Source organism: Sceloporus undulatus, chromosome 2, assembly GCF_019175285.1.
Source record: "Sceloporus undulatus isolate JIND9_A2432 ecotype Alabama chromosome 2, SceUnd_v1.1, whole genome shotgun sequence".
NCBI classification, from domain to species: Eukaryota; Metazoa; Chordata; class Lepidosauria; order Squamata; family Phrynosomatidae; genus Sceloporus; species Sceloporus undulatus.
The window spans coordinates 238860585-238876094 of NC_056523.1; the positions used below are offsets into that span (position 1 = coordinate 238860585).

General features: G+C 39.8%; 1 protein-coding gene across 50 annotated transcripts in view; it reads left to right on the forward strand.

Moving 5' to 3' along the window:
- PTPRD (protein tyrosine phosphatase receptor type D) overlaps positions 1–15510 on the forward strand; it is a 1118901-nt gene that overhangs the window by 1098679 nt on the left and 4712 nt on the right. For all 50 annotated transcript variants that reach the window (XM_042455420.1, XM_042455423.1, XM_042455433.1 and 47 more), the window contains 2 exons: positions 1557–1682; positions 11718–11872. In XM_042455420.1, the coding sequence (XP_042311354.1) occupies positions 1557–1682; positions 11718–11872 (281 nt within the window). The remainder of the gene's footprint in view (positions 1–1556; positions 1683–11717; positions 11873–15510) is intronic.

Here is a 15510-nt window from a genome sequence, read left to right on the forward strand (position 1 = left end):
GTCAAATCTTTTTTCCCCCATAAAGACCGTGGTTTTCCTTATTATCATTCCCTGTTCTGTACATTGCTTACAGACTTACATTTTATTAGGCTTCCTCAGAATTTTGCTAGAACAATGAAACCAATAGCAATAAAAGAGTTATATTCTAATAAAATATGTGGGTGATTGCAACATATTCTTCAGATAGTTAGTAATCTTATCCAACTGGATGCAAACAAGAACCACAAGATTCTCTGTTTTGAAGAACTAATGAGTTTCTAGTTTTCAGTATTGTGAAAAAGTATGGAAAAGCTATCTGAAATATGTACTTAAATGTTATAAAGGTCCCTTTTGGCTCAGAATATCTCACATATAAAGGATTTTATAGTTTCAGTCTAGAACAGAAAGGATGAGAGAAATTTTCAGAAGAGGTGGGAAGGGGTTTTGGATAAATGAAGTCATAGGGCAGTGCTACCCAGGAGGAATCGGAAGAGTCAAGGCAGGGCATTGTCAAAGAAAAGAAACCTGTGGACATAAAAAAAATGAAAGAAAGGGAGACAGCATATTTTCAAACAGAGAGAAATAATCAGGTAGCAAGTGGCTAAAGGGCAGCATTAAAAATAGGCAAGGGAAATTTAAGATTGTAGAGCATAAGTATTGGAGGCATATGCGAGGCAGAATAGTGACAAGTTAGATTAGTGGGACATGGTGGAACTCAGATCAAAAGTCAGATGAAAGGGGGAAGAGGGAGCAAGAAGAATGGGCTTTTTTTAATGTGATGGCTCAATCAGAATAACTAAAATTTGAAGGTAGAATTCATAGCTGTGTTAGTCTGGAATATCAGTATGCAAATAGATCTTGTAGCATGTTTGAAATTATCCGTGTGAAAGATAAAATCATAGATTTAGCTCTACTTCCTCAGATGCAATAACTTGGTCTTTCTTAAGAACTCAATATTTTCCACTAATTGTTGGGAATGTACATTCAGGACAGATAGTACTTCTTCACGTTACACATAATTGATATGTTGAATTCACTGCCACAAAATATGGCAATAGCCATGAGAAAGCAACTTTAGAAGAAGATTGTGAACACTTCCAATCCACAGACTTGTTTGTGGAAGTTTGTGAACATTAGCTCTAATGCCTAACAAGAATTTCCATGTTCAAAAGCAATTTGGCACTAAATGTCACTTGCTGATACCCAAAGGGAATGGGGCTATAGTTTTTATAGCCAATTGGTGGGCTTTCCAGAGATGATTAGTTGAGCACTGTGGACAAGAGGGTGATGGTCATGGTAGTATTTGCTTTGATCTAGCATGGCTTTTCTCTTACCATCATGAAATCTTAAGAATGCAGCAAAGGTTTCAAATCTCATAGTCTATCCAAGAACTTGGAAATATTACTTTCCATACTACATAACCCATAATCCCTCAGTCATCATGGCCTAAGGCCAAACTCCAAACTCTAGGCTTGTCGTTTTGGCTGTACTGAGGAAAATACACAACCTCCTTTTAAAAAGAGCATGGATGGACATCTGAATAAACTTATATGTTTGATGTGTTCACCACCCTGCAGGAGAAATGTCACCAGTATTGGCCAGCAGAGCGATCAGCCAGGTATCAGTACTTTGTGGTGGATCCCATGGCAGAGTACAACATGCCACAATACATCCTAAGAGAATTCAAGGTCACAGATGCCAGGGTAAGTGAAGCAGAACATATTTTGACTGTCTTAGGAATCTGGAAAGCAGGGTTTGAATTTACCCTTGGCCAAACAAAACCACTGGGGGACCTTGGGTAAGTCATACACACTCAGCTGCAGAAGAAAGCAAAACCAAACCCCCTTTGAACAAATCATGCAAAAACAAACAAAAAAAAAAACCTGTGATAGGGTCGCCATAAGTTGGAAACAACTTGAACTCATACAACAACAACAACAACAACAACAACAATTCATATTGGGATATCTTTGCTTTGTGTTTATCCTAGCCATATTTTAGAGCTTGTTTTTCTAATGTATACAGTGTGTCTTCAATAATATGCCTTTGAACCTCAATTGACATTCCTACCCCATGTTTTCCCACTTCTTTGTTTTTTACACCAACATCACTCTCTCAACAAGATGCTCCTCTCTCACCAAGATGGCTCTAACTTAACAATGGATCACAAAGAATTGCTTGTTTTTCTTTCTGGTTAAAGTATTTAAACTGCTTTTAAAGCTGTGCCTCAAAGTGACATGCAAAGCAAAGGCAAGAAAATATATATATAATTGCTCCATTAATAGGTGTATCAATACATTGCGAGGCTGCTCTGAAACTCACAAGCTAATCAGAAATCCAAACTTCTGAGTAACTTCTCCCATGGCATTTGCAAATATTAAATGCACTGGTGATAAAATAGCCTGGATAGCCTTAGCAACAGTCATCCTGAATTGAAGTGCTGCTATTGAATGCTAGGTTGGTGAATGGAAAAACAGCTACCATTCAGGACTTGATCATGGATGAACATGTCAGCCTGGCTTGTATCACAGCAATATGTCTGGAAGAGGTGAGATGAGAGTGGGAGATAATTTTCTGCCTTCCCTACCAGATTTTTTGTGCAGTAGCAGGCAAGATCTGGGGAAGGGAGGAGGTAGAGTTGCATTGGTTTATCATGATTCTACTCCTTGACAAGGTGACCTGTCCTACAGTATTCAAGTTTTGGGTTGTGAAGGTGTGGTTGAGACAGAAAAGGGATTCTATTGGTGTACCTGCCACCCAGGTACTCAGCAGTGTCTTTTCTAAGAGAGCTGTGGTGGTTGTGGGTTGGTGTTAGATTCCTTTTAATCTGTAGTACTATAGGATTTCATCATCCATGCTGAGGCTTCCCTGTCTGGAATGACTCAGGCTGCCATGATAACCATGGTTCTGTCTCAAGTAATATCTGGACTCACACACACCATGCTGCTGGACATACTGGATCTTATATTGCTTGCTAGATGGGATTATGATGATCTCTGTGTGGAGGAACTTACTATGATTTAGGTACCATTTCCTGTTCAAGTTTAGACTCACCAAGGCTCAGAATTTCTGCAAGTTTGGGGAACCAATCAACATGATCCTTCCCAGATGATTCTAGGTGGTTTTCTGATATCTCCTGGGGATTTCCATGTTGTCTTGGTAGGCAGTTCTGTCAAAACTCAATTTAACATCTGGAAAAGGAAAATGATGGACAAGATTACTCCTTAGTGTCCCTTCTTGTAAAGTGGAGCCAAACCAGTCCCCCCTGGATTTTCAGAGAGCTAGTGGTGATAAAATGAGCAAGACAGATACTAGAGTGAAATAAATGGAGGGTTTGGGGTGAATCTGACTTGAACTCCATGGCAGTACAGGAACTAAAGAAATTATGCTTGTCTGCCACCATTATGTTTGCATGGAGCTGTCCTATTGACCAGTTTCAAGTGGCCAGAGGTTACATTCCGGCCCTCAAGTAGAAAATGTAAACCACTCAACAGCCCACTGTGAAAAATATTCACAGTACTTTGCAGATTAAAGCACTCAGATCTGCTCTAACTTGGGGGCTATACAGACCGGCAGTAAGCACTGCCTTGGAGTGACATGTGGGCATGGTGTTTGAATCATGCATGCCCTGACACCACCCCCCAAGCTAGCATCATGCTGCATGCCTGACTGCACAGCAGGCAATGTTATGGCACTCCTTTGGCATGGCATTTACACACCAAATACCCAATGGTATGGCTGTGAGGTATGGTGGCATGAGTACCCTTTTTCTATGCCAAAAAGAAATGGCATTTTACTGCTTCTTTTTGGCCCTGAAAAATGCAGGATCAGGACTGCAGCATGTGGCTGCTGCAGCTCCGATTTGGTGTTCAAAGGGGCAGCAACTCTATTCCTCCTTCCCACTGCAATCCAGGGAGGCTGTCTTGGTTCTAAACCAGGTTCTTGTGTCAGTAATGGAATGGATAAGAGTGAACCAACTGAAGCTCACTCCAGATAAAACAGGTGCTCCCAATTGTAAAACAGATTAAGGAATAGGAATTCAGCCTGTGCTGGAAAAGCAATTTAGCTTGTTTCCACTGGAGATGCAATGAGTCTGGAGGCCCAGGCTTTTATTTAGCGTGCTAACTACCTCCATTACTGCAAATACCTAATCTGGCCATAGGGGCACATGCTTTAGTTACAACCCATTTAGATTCCTGTAATGCACTCTACATGGGGCTGATTAAGAAGAGTATTTAGAAACTTTAGCTGATGCAGAGAGCTGCAGCCAGAGTGTTAACTGAGGCAGGGTTCAGGGACCATCTACCCTACTACAATAGCTTCATTAGTTGCCAGTCTATTTCCAGGCATAATTCAGGTGCTGGTTATGACCTATAAAACCCTTTATGGATGAGGTCCATACTGTCTGACAGACCATATCTCCCAGTAGAAGCTTGCCTGGGCCCTGAGATCCTCAGGAGAGGCTCATCACTCAATCCCAGAAGCACAGCTGATACGGGTACAAGACAGGGCTTTCTAAGTGGCTGCCCCTGGGCTCTGAAACTCCCTTCTCAGGAGGCCAGTATGGCTCCCTCTTTGCTGTCTTGCCATTGGCAGACAAGGAAAGCTTTTAGAAGTATTTTAGGAAAGGTCTTTTAAAGAGTGCCTTGTCTTTACTGAACCATGTTTTATTGCCCTTTTCCCTTTTTAAAAATATTTCAAATTGTTTTAATAGTGTGAATATTTAACCCTGTTTTAAAGTTGACTTTTGCATGTTTTAGTTATATTGTATATATTGTTTTAAATTGTATGGTTTCAAATTGTAGGCTGCTTTGAGCCCCAATTTTGAAGGGAAAGGCAGGGGAGAGGAAGAGGAGGAGGAGCGTGGGTAACAATAGCATCTTGTGGTAGCTTACCAGCCAAAGGTCTTAGCAAGGAAGAGAACTCATGCAGTAACACCTTCTGGTGTTGATGCCTGAGAAAGGACCAGAAGCCCTGTGATGCTGTGTTTCCATAGTCCCAGCCAGACAGTGAAGACGGACTGAATGGATACCATGATTCATCATGTTAAGTCCTGCTGAGCTCTTGGTACTCTGCCATTTGAAAAAGTATTAAAATATGTAACATCTTTTCACAGGAAAGTGGTTCATGTTCAAACTTAATATTTAATCAGCACAAGTTTGTGTGCATTCTTTTTTGTAATGTTTGGTCTGAAAAGCATTTAATAGTTCAGAAGACCAAGCTACTATTCACCTTTCCACCCTCTTTTGCTGTCTCCCAGTACTTCACATAAGACTGTAAATATGTTGTTGTTTTGCAACAGCTCTTTAGGTCCTGTGAGCTTGAAGGTTAATGTGGTGTGATTTAAAAACTGCAGAGCAAATAGCATTCTTAAGGGAAGCTTGACAAGCTTTACACATTATAATTTGATTCTTGGCATAGCTTATTCCTCTGCGTTTTAATCTGTCTGCAGAGAAGAGCTACACGGCCATGACCCTGGCTGGCTAATTTTCATTTTGCATTTCTTATCTGAACAGCCGAGTTGGAGGTTTAGAGCTGATGTAAGATTAACAGTATATAAACACTTTTATAGACCATTCTGCAGCCATTTTCAAGCTGTGATTTGTAACACTTCAGACTTGATGACAGGACAAAACCCCTAGTCTTTTCCATTATTGGAAGCCCTGTATTAATGTTGTTTAGAAAAATCTAGTAGACTGGTGATGTACTTGCAAGAGACAAAATAACTGCCCAGTAAGAATTCCAGTTCAGCATCAGACGTTTCCAGCCTTTTTCAGTTGAAAAGTTTTCCAAATTCTGTTGTATTCATTGAAGTTTGGCTTGAAGGCTCTTTAGAGATATTGAAGGCAGCTGCTTGGGAGAGTCATCAAATCGTAGTTTGGTTTAATTATGTGGAATTTAATAACAGGCATTGTGATTACACCAGACAGTAAAGCATTTGTACTGTTCATTGTTTTCAATGGGAGTGGAGTAGAGTCCTGTACATATCTACACAGAACCTCCATTCAGTTTAATTGGACCCAGGTTACTGTTAATAGTATTAAAACCCATCTTTAATTCTCCCATTGAAAGCAATGGAGCATAAAGGAACCTAATTTTGGTAAACTGCACCCGAGGTTTGAATGGAGAATCCACCAGAAATGCATAAAATGTTTCTGTTTTTAAGGTTACAGTTTTAACTGTTCTTCAAATAAAATTAAACTGAATCAGGACTCAGTTTCAAGTCTAGTGGGTTCTCACAATGTGTGGATTTCCCATCGACAAATTCAAGGATCATGCCCAATATTATTCAGTAGTGGCAACTTGAACACCTACATGCAGCATTCATGTCACCACCATTGGATAATATGGGGCAAAACTGTTCACTTTTTTGGGCATCCGTGGTGGAGGGAGCAGAAGTGAACCCCTGCTGATACAGAGGGCCCACTGTATGTGTGTTTGGAATTGGTGACTTCTGTGTCTTGGAGTGTCAGTTGCAGTGAGATTGCAATTAGTCAGTTGTAATGTGCTGTACTTTCATTTTGTCTGCAATTAAGAGCATACCTTTAGTTGTTGTGATGGCAGGCATCACAAGAATATAAAGTGTTGCAATGGCTGGCATGAAGAACATATCTGTATAAATACAGAAGGCTGTTCTCAGCTTAACAAAGAAACACAAACCAGGATGTAGTTGAGCAGACTTGATTCAGGAGGTTTAGTGTGATGTAGCCCCTCCTGCAGCCTTTCCAGTGAGTAATTATTTGCCATTTGCTTTGGGTCGAAATGCAAAATACTACACTAGGAGGCACTCTTGCAGAGAGGACAACCCTTGACTTCCAGTCCTGACCCCAGACCATACTGCCAGGGATCCTGCAAGGGTGCTATGTGTGTCTGTGCAAGTGTTGTGCTCCCAGCTCGCCATGTCCTTGCACTATGCATGCCTCACTCATTTATTATGTAGCATTTTGCTACTATCTGATAGTTATTAGTTGGAATGCAGTATGGGACTTGAATCTATGAAAATGGACCTGTGTCTTCAGAAAATGTGGATGCAGTTTTACAGCATCCACATTCAGCAAAAGGCTGCTGTAATGTTACTACATTGGAGAGCCAACCATTGCACATCTGGACCAATCCACATAGGTCTGATGCACATCCATAAAATGGCTAGGTACTACTGATACGCATCTGTAGAGCCCAATGTGCATTGGGACACCAGCTAGGGAGTGCTAATGTCCATTGATAGAGTCTGGTGCACTTTGGGACACTTTTGCTGGTGGCCTGATGCACATCTTTGCTATTCACTACGATAGTCCTGTAGTGTGTTTGCTGTGTAGCTATATATGTGTAAAGTTATGCAATGTGGACCATGTTCGCCCATATTTATAGGTTTTAGCCACTGATTGGAAAACATGTGCTAGTTTTCCTCCACACACACACTTGAAACCCTCATGTCCCATTGTGTCCTTACCAGTTTTTAAAAAACATTACCCATACAGTCCCAAGCCTGACTTTGCAGTCATGAGGGTTAGTCACTTTTCTTTTTGAACAAAGTTCTGAAAGCAGAGGTTCATTTCAATATTCATTTCTCTACACATTACATGTCTGTGCTTTTGCTATAATATATGCACAAACCCACAGAATAGACAAAACCTTGTGCTGATCTACAGGTATAGGACTCCCTCTTTACAACATTATTTCTTATTTGCACACAAAACAAGTAGGTTAATTAATCAGGATTTTATCTCCTTCCAGATGTGATAGCTAAGAATATGATAGGATTGTCAGTGAAAGTGGCTCCATATAATGTTGGTCTCACCCTATTGGTCTCGCCCAGCATCTCAAGAATTATGGTGGATAATAGATGTTCCACGGAATAGCTTCCCACATACAACTTTATACTTATATCCTCTGTAAACTGTCAGGGTCAACAAGAAGGGGCAGTTGTATGTTGCACTCCCATAGTAATGGTACCTGTCAAAAGCACTTTCATACTGTGCATAATCTCTTCAAAAGACATTTGATTTTATCCACAGCGACAGGCAAGATAAAAATCCAGATGGCCATCCAGTTCATAGGGCTAGGCAGAGAATGGAATCAGTTAACTGTTTCGCTCCACACAGCTGCCAAAAGGTGAATGTGTCCGTGCAGTGAAAATAACAGTATTTATTGGTTGTTTCTCTTTCCTAAAGGTGACATGCCTTTGCAAGTAAAAAAAGTCGGGTGAAGCTAAACCCCTTTGTAACTGCTGAGGATCAGATCCAAATTCATTAATTTAATCTTGGCATCCCTTTGGTGACTGCCATAAGTTATCATCTCATTAAATTACAGGACAGATCATTCGTCATGCCAACAGTGTGAGAACAGAATTGATTTCCAGACAGCTTTTGTGTTAGCTCACTGCCACCACACAGCTTTTATGGTGTCAGCCTTAAAGACCACATAAGTTATGAAAGCAGAACGGAACTGTGTTTTATAGATTTTTATTCTGACCTTTCTTGGCACACTGTGCTAGAATGTCTCAAAAGATGGTGGGCACTATGTTATTAACCTGAAATACTAGGGCAGGAACAGATGCTGTTGATCTTTCAGTTGACAAAAATGAGTGCACCCAAACCCTAAACATTTCTGCAGGCATAACATAGTACTAACTTGCTGGCATGGTGAGTTTTACAATTGGTATTGCCAGTCAGCCTGAAGTAAATTGTTGTCATTTAAGTAAAAGGCAGTTTTAATGAGGCATAAATGTGTCTTAGTTCAAGATCATCTCAGAAGACCGCTACAAAATTAATAAAGGCTCCTGTGTCTTTTCCTAGTTATGCACATGACCATAGTACTTAACTATGAAGAGGTTTAATCAGGCAAACGGGAAGTCAATGTCATTTAAAATATTTGAAATGAACAAGATGAGTTGTACGTTGTTAGCAGGGCAAACCTAAATCTGTAGTTTTTCATTGGACTTCACTGATTGCCCAGGTTGTAAAAACATACCATTCCTCTGTAGATATAATTGCTAAATTGTGTGCCTGGAGAATTTCAAGGGTAATGCAGATGTGGTAGTGGAATAATATGAACTGAATTATCATTTTTGTTTTGCTTTGCTATTTTAAGCAACCTATATACACCATCACCCCCATGTGAAAAGCAATGCTGAATGTTTTGGTGAGGGAATAATTTTTTTCTTGCCTCCAGCTTCCAAGCTGCTTTATCGGAATTCCCATAATCATTCAAGTTATTCATTGGTTTCATTCTGCAGAAAGTGCCTTTTTAAAAGATTGGCATCTGGCAATAACATTTCCCCTCCTCCTCTCCTGTACAATGCCTCAGTTATTGCTTACAGGCACGGTGACATGGCATCTGCTGTTTCTCTTACCATCACAAGAAACTAGATGCATTTGAAAGTCTGAGGTATCCAGAAGGCATGAAGGTTAACAGCAATAGCTCAATTTGTGTCACTTCTATTAAATGTCACCATTTACACAGATTGACAACGTCTGAAACGAGCAAGCACAGCAGTTGCGATGAAATCTTTTGGTTTTGTGTTGCATTGCGTTCTGCACACGCTCGTATCAAGCAAGGCACCGAACACAAAAGACACAATTTAAATTTCTTATTGAGGCTTGCAGTGATGTCATACCAGATTCAGGAGGCCTGTTTGCTTGCTGCAGTTGCAAGACCACTACTTTTGCTATGCTAATTTCAGAAATCATCATGAACCGGAACTGGATACCTCTATTCTGAAATATAAAGGGCATCTATTTTTTTTCCCCGCTTTGGACTAGCAATTGATCTGATAGAGACCCCCCCTTCCAAAAAATAACAAGTCCAGTCCCATGAATTATTTGAAAATGAGATAAGTAAAGATAGTTTTAATAAGAAAGGTGTCCATGTTACAAAGCAGACAGGTTTATAGAGATAATTAGCCTGTTACAAGTATGAATTGCCTCCAGGTAACCATGCAATAAAACCTTTCTAAACTGGAAAGAGTTGTTGCTAGTTATTTGTTGCACAGAGCTAACTAGAATCATGTGAGGTCCTTTTATTTCTAGTGTGTGTCTGTGATACTGCACCACTGAACTGGAAGTGTCTTAGCAGTGTCCTGAATAATCCCATGTGACACATAGCAAAGTCTTGCAGTACATTGTGCATTTTGCCGTGTACAGACTCTGGGGCCTTCGTTTGACCTGACTATCATTTCCATTTGCCATACAGATTTGCCAGGGGCCACTTTTGCACACTAGGTCATCAACTGCTAGGAATCAGAATTCCTGAATAGAGTACATTCTGGTTGGTGGAGAAAGTCTGGGGAAAAAAATCCAATCCTAAGAATGGATTTCCTAAGAAAAGGGAGAAGATATTTGAAAGGCCCCAAAGAAGGACCTTGAAATAGCCACTAGTCAAGCCAGAAATGGTCAGTGCGTATAAAGAGGATATGGATTCTGTTGCCAAACCAGTGTCTTCCACAAATATTTAACCTCCAGGTCCCTGGGACACTTAACTAGCTCATAGTTTCCTTGTCTTAGAGTCTGTTTTTCCAAGATCTAAATGTCAGACAACATCCTCTCCAGCATAGGGAGTAATTTGAGCGTCACTGTGGTTAATGAAATTGCACTCTTATTTCAATGTGGTTTTCCTAACTGCAGAACAGGAAGGAAACACAAGCTTCATCAGCATTGTAGTTAGCAGTGTTTTGGTAAATGCCATATCATACGTTCTGCTATAACCTGTGTTTTTACAAAGTGAATTGGCAATAATGTGATTGATTAACTAATTGAGGAACAATTCACAGAACATGGACTTTTTACTATAGCATGATTCCCATCTTGCACATTCAGAATTGGCATCTCTCCACATCTCAGCTATTAAGAGGCAACCCACTTCCCCTCATCTTTGTTGTTTGGTTTGTCAGACACGTGGGTTTGAGAAGTTCAGAAGTGTTTGTAACTTTAGCTGTGTGGAGGAGGATAAGACAAGCAGAGAGAGATTTGAAGGCCAAAAGCCAGTCTACTTCTCACCTCTCAACTGCTCCAGCATCAACTCAAACACCAACAATTTCCAAGAAGGAAGAGTTGTGTGAGCTAATTGCCTCTCTGCACACACCCCATCTCCTCTCCATTTCAGCTCATTGTCTCCTAACAAAACCTGCTCCTCTTCCCCTCTCCACTCCAGTTGCCAACAACCACCACACATGTTTTGTCAAGAATATCCATCTGAAAGGTTGCCTCCTCTTCTTTTGTCTCCTACCCTTTTCTCCCACTAATGTGCTCCTCCTAAACATTGATTCATGCAATGCAGAGAGGTGTATCTTTACTACTGTTGATACTCTCAAGATCCTATGCCTAGGAAGTGTTGTGTGCCATGCAACAACAGCAGAGAAAGAGAAGGTAGTGGCAGCAGCAAACAAATATGCTACAGATAGGGAAGTTCCTGAGAGTCAGCCAATTTTATTTTATTTTCAGCAGATTAAATTTTGTGGTAAGTTAAATAAATAGCTTAGATACAGGTAATATTTTTGAGATCTGCATCTAACTCTATTTTTCCAATGAGTCCTGTTATTTTTAGAGCACAAGTTACAATAATGCAGATTTTTAAAAAGTAATTTAACTCTTGCATTATACCAGAACTTACTGTATTGGCTATTTTTGCTCATTGCATATTATTTTCCTTCCTCCCACCCCCACTGCCCACACAAACATACACACAAATAAGTTTTCTGTTTTACCGAACTTCATGTCTGATGTGTGCCTCTTCCATTAAAGGATGGCCAGTCCCGAACAGTGAGGCAGTTCCAGTTCACTGACTGGCCTGAACAAGGAGTGCCAAAGTCGGGAGAAGGGTTCATTGATTTCATAGGCCAAGTTCATAAAACAAAGGAGCAATTTGGACAAGATGGGCCAATCTCAGTTCACTGTAGGTAAGTAAAAGAAACTCAGGTGCCACTGACTTTGTTTTTGTCTTTGATTCCAAACCTAAATAATAACTTTTGAATACAATAGTCGATAAAGGAATTACGTAGATAGGAATTGAGAGAAAAATAATATAGTGAAAGAGCGAAATAAATGAAAAGTTTTGGCAGCTAAGTCCTGTGAGGAACAGTTAAAGATATTTGACCTAGAGAAGGGAAGATTAAGGGGAGACAGTTGCGTGCAAGTTCTTCTCTGTTTCTCAGAAGATAGGACTAGAACTGGTGGGTCAAAATTGGAAACTGGGGAACAGATTTTGTCTAAACATCAGGGTAAATGGACTAACTGTAGGAGCTGTTTGTGGGACTGTTTGTTTTCAGGACTGGTAGGTTCTCTTTTGAAGGAGACATTTTAACTGAGGCTGAACTTTATTCCATCCCTCAGGAATGTTGTACTTTCATCCTGTACTGCAAGTCCTTCACTGAATGGGGGTTGGACTAAGTGATCACCAACACACTTTCCAACTTCCATTTAGATCTCTCAGAATTTTAGTAATTCAGCATTTGTTGGATAATACCTGGATGAGAGAAAGAGGAAATTTAAGAAAATGTTTTTCACTTTTATTTGCTATACAGATAAATTCTCTAGCAGAGAGCTAAAATCATCTTCTATTTTCTCTTATTTAATACATTGCTTTCTAAATTCCATTATGGATTACAAAACTAATTTCACAAAAGTGTGCTCTGTATAATGCATGGAATTGTGTTTTTTTACATAATTTAAAAAAAAAACACTTCCTACAGCTGTTGGGATCTTTCCTATACACAGAATCACACCACTGCCCCCAATCCAAATCACTACTGTGGTGTTCAGACTTCATGGAAAGCTGTGCTTAGTCAAAACTAGAAGCTAAAACCTTGCAAGCCATATCAGTTCCAGTAGAAGAACCTGGCGAGGAATCACTATGCAATTGATCAGCTGTTTTAGTATGGCCTGAGGAATTAATATACTCCCCTTAAATGTGAATTAGGCAAGGAGCTTATTTGTATTACCTTCTTTCAGAAGCATGTGACGCAGAGATCAGCAGTATGCAAAGGATGATGTGTCACTGAATACAGAACATGCTCCACTCCATCCCATTTTGGCTGCATTACTGATAGTGACAGCACTTTAGAGTTCAAAACATGGTTCAGAACCATAACAGGGCAGGTCGAGTTATCTGGTGGCATAAATTTGCAGAGTTATGAACAGAAGAGAGAATTTTAAATGAGATGGCAAGTGGCATTTACAAGGATATAAGGCCACCACCGTTTTCTTCTGTTCCTTTCCCTAATTTACACACAGCTTTCAATCTTAAGCAACAGAGCAGGGTGTCCAAAGGGTGTACTAAGGGCACCAACATCAGGCCCTCTTAGGATCTAACACTCCATTTTTGTAGCGGAAAGGAAAGACTGCTCAAAATAGTCCTTGCAACATCTAGGAATATGAGGGGAGCAGTTTTGCTATGTTTTTGTCCACTCCCAAGCTGTGTTGCTTGCCGGGTTGGCCAAAATAAATAAATCCATAGTTTTCTTCAGATTTTACCCAAGCATCACATTTGTTGTTTAATTTGCTTTAGATTCTTGTTGTCTATAGTATTCATTATTGTCTGTCCCATTATGTCCTTCAGAAATCACAAACTTCTCATTTTTCTCCTGTCCCTTTTCCCCCCCTATCCTTTTTTATTATTATTTTAAAGTGTTGTCCATTGTTCTCTTAGCAAAATGATTAGCTTAAATCTATCCACATTTGAAGGAAAAGTGTTTTAGTTTTCCAGATTATTTTGTGGTTGGAAAGAAATATAACAAAGCAACCCTTCCTGCTGTGGAAACAGACATTTTAATGTATGCCAAGTTCTTTCTAAAGTTGAAAGTACAACTATTTGTGTTTACAACTACAAAGGGGGGAGAATTCAGCATCTTTAGCGCTATATATCTCACTAGTTGGAGTTTGGGAAAGGCCAAAACAGTTAAACTCTTGAAATGGTAGAACTGAGGAAAACAACATCCTGCATGTCCGGATTATTATTTTTTAATTGCAGTCTAAATCACTCCTATTATTTAGTGGTGCAAACCAGGTCATGATCCTGTTCTGACAGGATGGAGGGAATGTTTTTTCTATGGCATAGATTTGTGGTTAGCAACTAATAATGCTCTTCTTTGAGAAGAAATAAGAGAAAGTACATTCATCATATTGTTCCATTTTTATATAGCTATACTTGCATGATCTGTCATTTTAATGAGGAAAAAATGTTGTTTCCCAATCTTGTATGTCATTATATAGACTGTAGTCAAAAGTTTTTTTTAAGCTACATTAGATATAGGCATTTTTAATATTGCTTGTGATAAAGCATTACCAACATAGGGCATACTCTATTGACAGATCAGCAGTCAACCAAATAATTTGCCAAATGATTTGCTTTCCTTCCTCCTGTCCTTTTTTAAAAGAAATTATTTTAACTTTTTTTTTAAAAAAAATAATAACTCTCCTAAAGGAAAGAAAAACAAAAATATCAACAATTATAATAGTTACATAAGGCACAAACTTTGTTTTTCATGTTAGGCCTTGAAAGAAGAAAGAGAAAGGAGTACAAAATTGGAATATATCTAGTTTGTAGTAGAAGTGAAGCCTTTATGAATACATGCATTTCCCCCCTATATTAATCCAATCTGTGTGCAATAAGCATTTTCATATGTAAAAATATTTCAGTGTACAAAACATCAGTATATGAGACAACTTAAGTGACTGACAGTGAGGAAGAGACCAAAGAATTAATGATGCAGTTAATAAACAAACCATTATGTAGTACAGCTATCAGATGTTTGCAGCATTCCTGTTGAAACATAGGGCCTGAGCAGACTGAGCCCATGCTATCCTGGCCTTGGTGCTCACCGACATCAGTCCCTGCGTCAGCATGGGGATGGAAGGAGGGTGTTTACACACCTGTGCCTGCACTGACTCAGGACCTAGGACCTGCACACTGTTCCTTACCTTTCCGGTGGTAGATCCAACTGAGATGCCCCCCAGTCACCTCATTTGATGTGGAAACAGGATGCCTGGCTGCAATCATGTGGCCAGGCACCCCATTTTCATGTCAGATGGGGAGACCGGGGGGCAGGGGGTTCTTAATTGAATGTTCTGTGAGAAAGGTAAGGAATGTGGGGCCAGGGGCTGTCTGAACAGTCTGGTTTTGTCATGGAGTTTCTTAGAAACTGTGGAAAACCAGGAATATTTTACCCCAGGGTAAAGGCTCTTTGGACCTGATCCTGCCATGGGGATTTGGCATGCATCATCTAAACTAGATGACACAAGGCCAGAGAGAAACTGAGTGGCCCATGCAGACAACCTCTTAGTCAGTTTATCTGTGAGAACCAGACACCCACCTCTTTTCAACCAACCATGGATGGATAAAGCAGTCATGGGTTTTTTTTTTTTTGTGCTGTACCAATTCTGAACTAACTGCTAAACAAATGTAAGTAAATCCTTATGATTTTGGACCTTTATTGCTTTGTTTTTGTTCAAAAACAGAACATTAAACCCGTTTCCAGAGATGCTGTAATGATTTGGTTTGAAATTTACTTACTGTAGTAAAAATTCTTACCCCAAAATA